This window comes from Mus pahari, chromosome 1 (assembly GCF_900095145.1).
Source record: "Mus pahari chromosome 1, PAHARI_EIJ_v1.1, whole genome shotgun sequence".
NCBI classification, from domain to species: Eukaryota; Metazoa; Chordata; class Mammalia; order Rodentia; family Muridae; genus Mus; species Mus pahari.
In genome coordinates, this window is record NC_034590.1 from 82,757,641 (window position 1) to 82,764,674 (window position 7,034).

The 7,034-nt window shown below is 51.5% G+C and overlaps 1 protein-coding gene across 1 annotated transcript; it reads left to right on the top strand.

Moving 5' to 3' along the window:
• Positions 1 to 2,996: 2,996 nt before the first annotated feature.
• Positions 2,997 to 6,489, top strand: Rassf10 (Ras association domain family member 10). Its single transcript, XM_021216837.1, has one exon. The coding sequence runs from the start codon at positions 3,223 to 3,225 to the stop codon at positions 4,747 to 4,749; it is 1,527 nt and encodes a 508-aa protein (XP_021072496.1). The 5' UTR covers positions 2,997 to 3,222; the 3' UTR covers positions 4,750 to 6,489.
• The last annotated feature ends 545 nt before the right edge of the window (positions 6,490 to 7,034 follow it).

Sequence of the window (7,034 nt, forward strand, 5' to 3'; positions counted from 1 at the left end):
GAATGAGACTGAGTTAGAAGGTACTCAGCTGGAGTCTGCTGCTTCTAGAACCATTGCCTGCTTGCCCACTTAGTGAGTTGGAGCATTACTTAGTGAGTAGATACTCACTAGTGCTGAGTGAAAGGACAGGGGAGTTATCCTCAATGCAAATGCAGTTGGCATGACCTTTAGAATCCACACTTAAAAATACGGCTATATGACTATGCACAAATGTCTTTCTTTTTCTAGAGGCAACAAAGCCCACCATCTCTTCTTTTCATGAGTGGGTTTTTTTTTTTGGGGGGGGGGACAGGGTTTCTCTGTCCTGGAACTTGTTCTGTTGACCAGTCTGGCCTTGAACTCACAGAGATCCATCTGCCTCTGCCTCCCGAACTCTTGGATTAAAGGTGTGCATCACCACCACTGGGTTGAGTGGGACATTCTTTTAAGGGCCATCTATCTTGCCACTCCACTTCTCCTGGCCCTGTGGTTGAAGGTCTGGCTATGTGATTAAGCCCCACAGTTGGAAGTGTCTCAAGATGCTCATGGTTCTTTACTTTCTCCACTCTGATCATTGCTCTGGTGACTGTGACATCACACAATCCAAGTGTGTAGATATAGTTATGGTGACTATTTTAAGGTTTCTTAACTGTGATGAAAAACCATGGCAAAAGCAACTTGGGAAGAAAAGGGTTTATTTCACTCACAGTTCCATATTAAGCTCACCATCAGAAACATTGAGGCCAGGAACTCAAGCCAGGCAGGAATATGGAGCGGGGAGCTGATGCAGAGGCCATGGAGGAGTGCTGCTTGTCTACTTTCTGTGGTCTGTCTGCTCAGCCAGGTTTCTTATAGAACACTGGACCACCTGCAGAGGAATGGCCCCACCCACAATGGGCTGGGCCCTCCCCCCATCAATCAAAAATTATGAAAATGCCCTACAAGCCTCGTACAGTCCAATCTTATGGAGACATTTTCTCAATTGAGGCTCCCTCCTCTCTGATGACTTTATCCTGTGTCAAGTTGACATAAATCTAGCCAGCGCAGTGACTAATCAGTCGACCTTAATATAGTTTCTCCAGGTGGGTCTGCCTGATGAAGCCAGCCTTTTGCAAGCAGATTTTTCTCTCACTGTTAGCAAAGGATGATTAGATGCCAAGAGGACTGGGTGGTTCTGACCTGCCATTACTGCTTTAAATGGGGGCAGACACTTACACATGGGAAGACTCTATAAGAGGCTGAGAGAGGTTCTGATGAAGGTCACCAAGAAGATGGGGACTTCAGTGCCGCAACGGAAAGGAAGTAGTTTCTGGAAACACACCCGAATGGGTTTGAAGTGGCGTCCCTCTCCATCCCAAACTCTACCAGCAGAAACACCCAGCCTTTAGCCTGGGCCCCTGTACAGTCAAGACAAGTACAACCTGAGACCTCAGAAGAGTGCAATCATATGTGGGTGCTGCTCTCAGCTACTAACTTCATAGCAATCCATTTTTATAGCAATGAAAAACTCATATCTCCCAGCTTTCTAACCTTTCAATAAAAACTTCTGCTATTCACTTCCCAGACCTGACATTGGATCCTTACAGCAGTTACTTCCTAAATTATCACCACTTTACAGATAAGATTCAGAGATATTGCATATTTTCCCTAAGGTAAAAGCATCCAGTGTCTGATTCTGCTTCGGATACATTTGAAAATGTAGGCATGGAATTAAGGACCCTTCCTGACCTGGTCCTTTTAGCTTATCCTTGGCAGATTCTTCTTCATGTAACTCCGTGTGGCCCGGTGACAGCTGTGCTCTCTTGGTTCTTTTGAGTTTGAACATCTGATTCCTCTGCCTGTGATGTACCCCATCTCTTAGTCCTTTGGCAGTTGCAAATGGTTCTTTTTTGTCTTGCCTCAGATGGTACCCTTGATGGGAAGGAAGCCTTTGCAGACTCTCCCAGATGGCAGGCTGCCGAGCAGCATCCAGGCATGATCTCTTACTACGTGGTGACTTCCCTGGTCAGAAACACAAGGTATTGTGTTTGCCTGGTATTGGAAATGTCTCTTGAGCTATGGTGAACTGCTGGCAGGCCAGGAGGCTTGCTCATCATCACACCACTTGCACTGGACTTAGAGCATAGTGGGAATGCAGCAAATGTTCCAGGAAGGAATCATTCAATCGACCAAAGCACTTTCCAAGAAATAATGAGACATCCAAGGTCTTGAGGCAGGGGCGTGAGCTGTCAGATCTGGGCTTTCCTGGACAAGTCTTTCACTGAGAGGGTTTTAAGTATAGAGTGGCTTTGAATTTCTTCTGATACTTGATTTTCATCACTTGCAGACCACATTTAGAAGCAATGGGAACAACAGAAACAGTCATGTAATGGCCTCAGTTTCCCCTTTGGAGTCAGGACTGGTGATCAGCTTAGGTTTGGCCCCGACTTTTCTGTCAAGAAGGCTGTGAGAAGTGGAGGGGCAAGGTGGGGACCTACAGATCTGACCTATGGGGAATTGGGTACCACTCTTAGACCATTGCAAATCTGATCATGGACCCCACTGTGGTTGAGGAAGACTGGAAGGTTTAGAGGCAGCGCTTACAAATGTGAACTGGTCAGGTAGATTACAACGTCTCTACTAGAAACTGTTGGGTGCCTCAGTTTCCCTTCCTGTGCAAAGTGCATTGTACAGAGGGCACAAGACCACGTACATCGGGTTAAGGTGTTTCCAACCAAGTCTAGAGGCAAGGCATAGCTGAGCCCAGGGAGGCGCAGAGCTGATGCCTACTGAGGTGCAGGCTCCAGGCCTTGTAGCACAGAGGTCCCCGGTCCATCTTTGTTCGGAGTGGAGAAAGCTCGGAACTGGACGCCAGTAACCTGAGCCAGGGGCAGACCCGGCGGCAGGGCTGGGAGGGGCGAGTTTGGGCGCCCCGCCTGCGGTGCTCTCAGCCGCGCTTAGGGCGCTGGGGGTGGGAAGAGGTGGAGCCAGGTGGGGAGGAGCAAAACCCGGAGGCCTCGGGCACCGCGGGCAGAGCCAGAGCCGCTGGAACCTTAGCCCCGGCGCGCTGCTTTGGGAGAGTCCGTCGTCCGAGCCGAAAGCAGCCGCTGCCCGATTTCGGTACACAATCCGGGAGAAAGGCTAGTGAGGCCGGAGACAGGGCCACGGATTCTACTGCAGTTCGGGAGCTGCCAGGTTGCCCGCGCTGGCCCTGCTGCCCTAATTGCACCCAGCCGGACTTGCTCCTTACGTCCCGGTTGCGCCATGGATCCTTCGGAGAAGAAGATATCGGTGTGGATCTGCCAGGAGGAGAAGCTAGTGTCCGGCCTCTCCCGCCGCACCACCTGCTCGGACGTGGTGCGGGTGCTTTTGGAGGACGGCTGCCGGAGGCGCTGCAGGCAGCGGCGGGGCCAGCGACGGGGCTTGACGGAGGATCCTTCCGGCCAGTTGGAGCTGCCCGAGCCCCCGGACGAAAACGACGAGGATGACGACGACGCGATGCCCCCGGGCATGCTATGTGGGCCTCCGCAGTGCTATTGCATTGTGGAGAAGTGGCGCGGCTTTGAGCGCATCCTGCCCAACAAGACGCGGATCTTGCGCCTCTGGACTGCTTGGGGCGACGAGCAGGAGAATGTACGCTTCGTGCTGGTGCGCAGCGAAGCGTCGCTGCCCAACGCCGGGCCGCGCAGCGCCGAGGCGCGGGTAGTGCTCAGCCGCGAGCGCCCCTGTTTGGCCCGGGGAGCCCCAGCACGGCCCAGCCTGGCCTTGACCCAGGAGAAGCAGCGGCGGGTGGTACGAAAGGCCTTCCGCAAACTGGCCAAGCTCAACCGGAGGCGCCAGCAGCAGCCGTCGTCACCTTGTTCATCCACGTCGTCGTCCACCGCCTCGTCCTGCTCATCGTCTACTCGGACCCACGAGAGCGCGTCGGTAGAGCGTATGGAGACGCTGGTGCATCTGGTGCTGTCGCAGGACCACACGATTCGCCAACAGGTGCAGCGGCTCCGGGAGCTGGACCGCGAAATAGATCGCTACGAAGCCAAGGTGCACCTAGACCGCATGCGGAGGCACGGAGTCAACTACGTGCAGGATACCTATCTAGTGGGGGCCGGCATCGACCTGGACGGACAAACTCCTGAAGAGGAGCCGGAAGATGGGACACTAGAGGAGAAGGGGACAGAACCGGCGGCACCCCTGGACGGCGAGGCGCAGGCGGCAGCGTTGGAGGAGCTGGCCAGGCGCTGTGACGACCTGGTGCGGCTGCAGGAGGAGCGCGCCCAGCAGGAGGAGTTGCTAGAGCGCCTGTCCGCCGAGATCCAGGAGGAACTGAACCAGCGCTGGATGCAGCGGCGCAATGAGGAGCTGACGGCTCGAGAGGAGTCCTTAGAGCCCGATGGCGGTCCGGATAGCGAGCTGCTGCTGGAACAGGAGCGGGTCAGGACGCAGCTCAGCACCAGCCTTTACATCGGGCTGAGGCTCAGCACGGACCTGGAGGCCGTCAAGGCGGACTTGGATTACAGCCAGCAGCAGAGGGATATTAAGGAGCGCGAGCTTCAGGGCCTTCTCCAGAGTTTGCGCACTTTTGAGCAGACGGTGGTGCACGATGGGGCTCTGGGTTCCGGCGGACCCTCTCGCGAACCTCTGCCTCAGACCTGTGCAGAAATGTGGGTAGACCAGGCACGGGGACTGGCTAAGAGTTGCCCGGGCAACGATGAGGACTCAGATACTGGGCTGAGCTCCATGCATAGCCAAGACTCAGACTCGGTACCCCCTGTGTGTGAATCCCTTGTGTAGAAGTAGTAGGGAGCAAGCTTAGACGCTTGCAGCATGCACTGGCTTGGCCTGCTCAGGGACACAAAGTGAGGCCATGGGGGTGAGCTCAGAGTTCCCACGGATGGGTCTTGAGAATGAGTGTGAAGGAGGGTCCTGGACAAGGAAGCCCTAAGCTTCTAAGCTTTAGAGGGAAGAGGAGTCAGGAGGTGAGAGCCCCTCCCTGGTGTTTTTTTTTTTTTTTTTTTTTTTTTAACACATTAGGTAAGTGACAAGGTCCAAGCCCATTTTCAAAACAAAAGGAAAGGAAAACATTACAGGACATTTTTACCACTCCTGTGCATGGGAAGGACTGATGACAGCTAGAACTGTGGTCTGTGGCATAAAGTGCTGCTAAAAGAAAACACTTGGATGGAAAGGAAATTCCTTGAATGTTAATTGTGACTGGAAACGTGTTCAAACTAGCCAAAGAGGACGCACTAGTGTTGGTCTCAGCCTTGCTTAACATCTTTGATAAAACCCATAGGCATCAAAATCCTGGCTGTTTACATTTCTTCAGGTTTGGGAATTACCCATCTGCTACATCATTTGCCTTTTATTTCTGTCAAAGGCCAAACTGCACTGGGATGTAAGGCTGGGCCTCTCCTTGCTAAATACATTGTGTTAAAGGCTCCCCACCTTCACCCTGAAACATAACACTTGGAGTTATAAAATCCTGGTATACATAATCCAGGGTAAAAATGTAGTCTGGCTTTTTGGGGTGTGTTTCTGCAAAGGCAGAGGTGCTGGCTTGTAATTCATGATTCAATTACAGTTAAGAAAGGGGAGGTGCAGCCTATTTTGCTGTTTTCAAAGAACACTCTGGTGTCAGCTACAGCTTGGAAGCAAGAAGCCCTGCGTGGTGTTTAGCTGCTAAGTACAGCCCCGTGATTACAAACCAGCTATGTTCTTCATGAAGTTTACCCAGACCCAGGTCCAACTTCAGGATCTTTGGTTGGAGATAAGGTTCTGGTTCTCAAGTAAACTGCAAGTGCCAATTAACGTCACGTGCAAACAGCAGGGTTTACTAGCAAAGGCCCCAAAGAGGGGGAAAAAAAGTGAAGCAATCTGACAGGCCACGGTGGGTAAACAAATAGATTAACCATAGATAGCGCGGAGCCATGGGGAAAGTGCATGAAGCTGAGTTAAGAATTTAAGTTGCCCCTGGCTGGCCATCCCTCTGTGCGTGGCAGGGGAGATAGAAGGGTGACATTGTCTCCTGTTGCTGGTGAGAGTGCTGGGGGGGGGCACTCGGTGTAATTGATCCAGGTATTTCAATTTAAACCTATCAGTTGTAGTTAGCTGTTGGGCCAGTGGAAGGAGCATGTTCGTCCATTTCCCTGTGGAGCCAAGTACTTTCTGAGGAATGTGGATCTAATCTGTCCAGAGGAAGTATTAACAATGGTGTGTGTGTGTGTGTGTGTGTGTGTTGCCAGTGAGGTACAGAAGGCTGGTATCAACTGAACTAGTGAGGGGCTGGCTACCGTTCCCACAATGACATGCAAAGATAAGTTCAGAAGAGCTCAGGATTTGTAGCTGTTTCTTCCCGTTGGAGATCACCTGTCTGAATGTCCCCAATGGGAGCATGTCCTCCCATTCAATTCACTATTGGAATGTCCCCTTTTCACAGACTGTCCCCACACTGATGCCACCGTAGGATTATAACACGCGCGAACGTTTTCAGATGTTCAAGTAGAATCAAAATGAAAAGAGTTTTCTTAATTGGTACTTTTTTTTGAGAGACTTTATTTGGTATCGTTATGTGGTTGTTGCTTAGTCTCCTGTGGTGCAGAAAACATCCTCACACTTGGATCTGTAGCATCTTTCAAACGAGGATGGGACCAAAAGAAACTGACCAAAAGAGCCTCCCCCTCCCCAGACAGTCATTTGATTCGGTAGACACAAAGCTTAATGACAGCCTGCTTGTGGAGGCAGAGGTAAAATCCTCATTAGAGTGTGACAAATGCCACCTGTCTGAATGGTTTATGCTGGTGATGGGCTGACCTGGTGGTTTTTAAAATTATCATGCTTTTTTTTTCTTCCCCCTAGGGTTGTAGGGGAGGTGGTTCTTGGACGTTTATTAACTCAGAAGGAACATAGAAGTTGGCAGAGCGCGACTGCCTGGCAGAAAGGAGCTGTTTTCCTTTTGACTATTATTATTTTAAACTTTGATGGGTAGCTGACGTCAGCAAATATGCCTGAAACCTGCAAAGCAAACATGCCACATCACAGGAGGAGGGCCTGCGGGGGTGGGGGTGGGTGGAGAACAT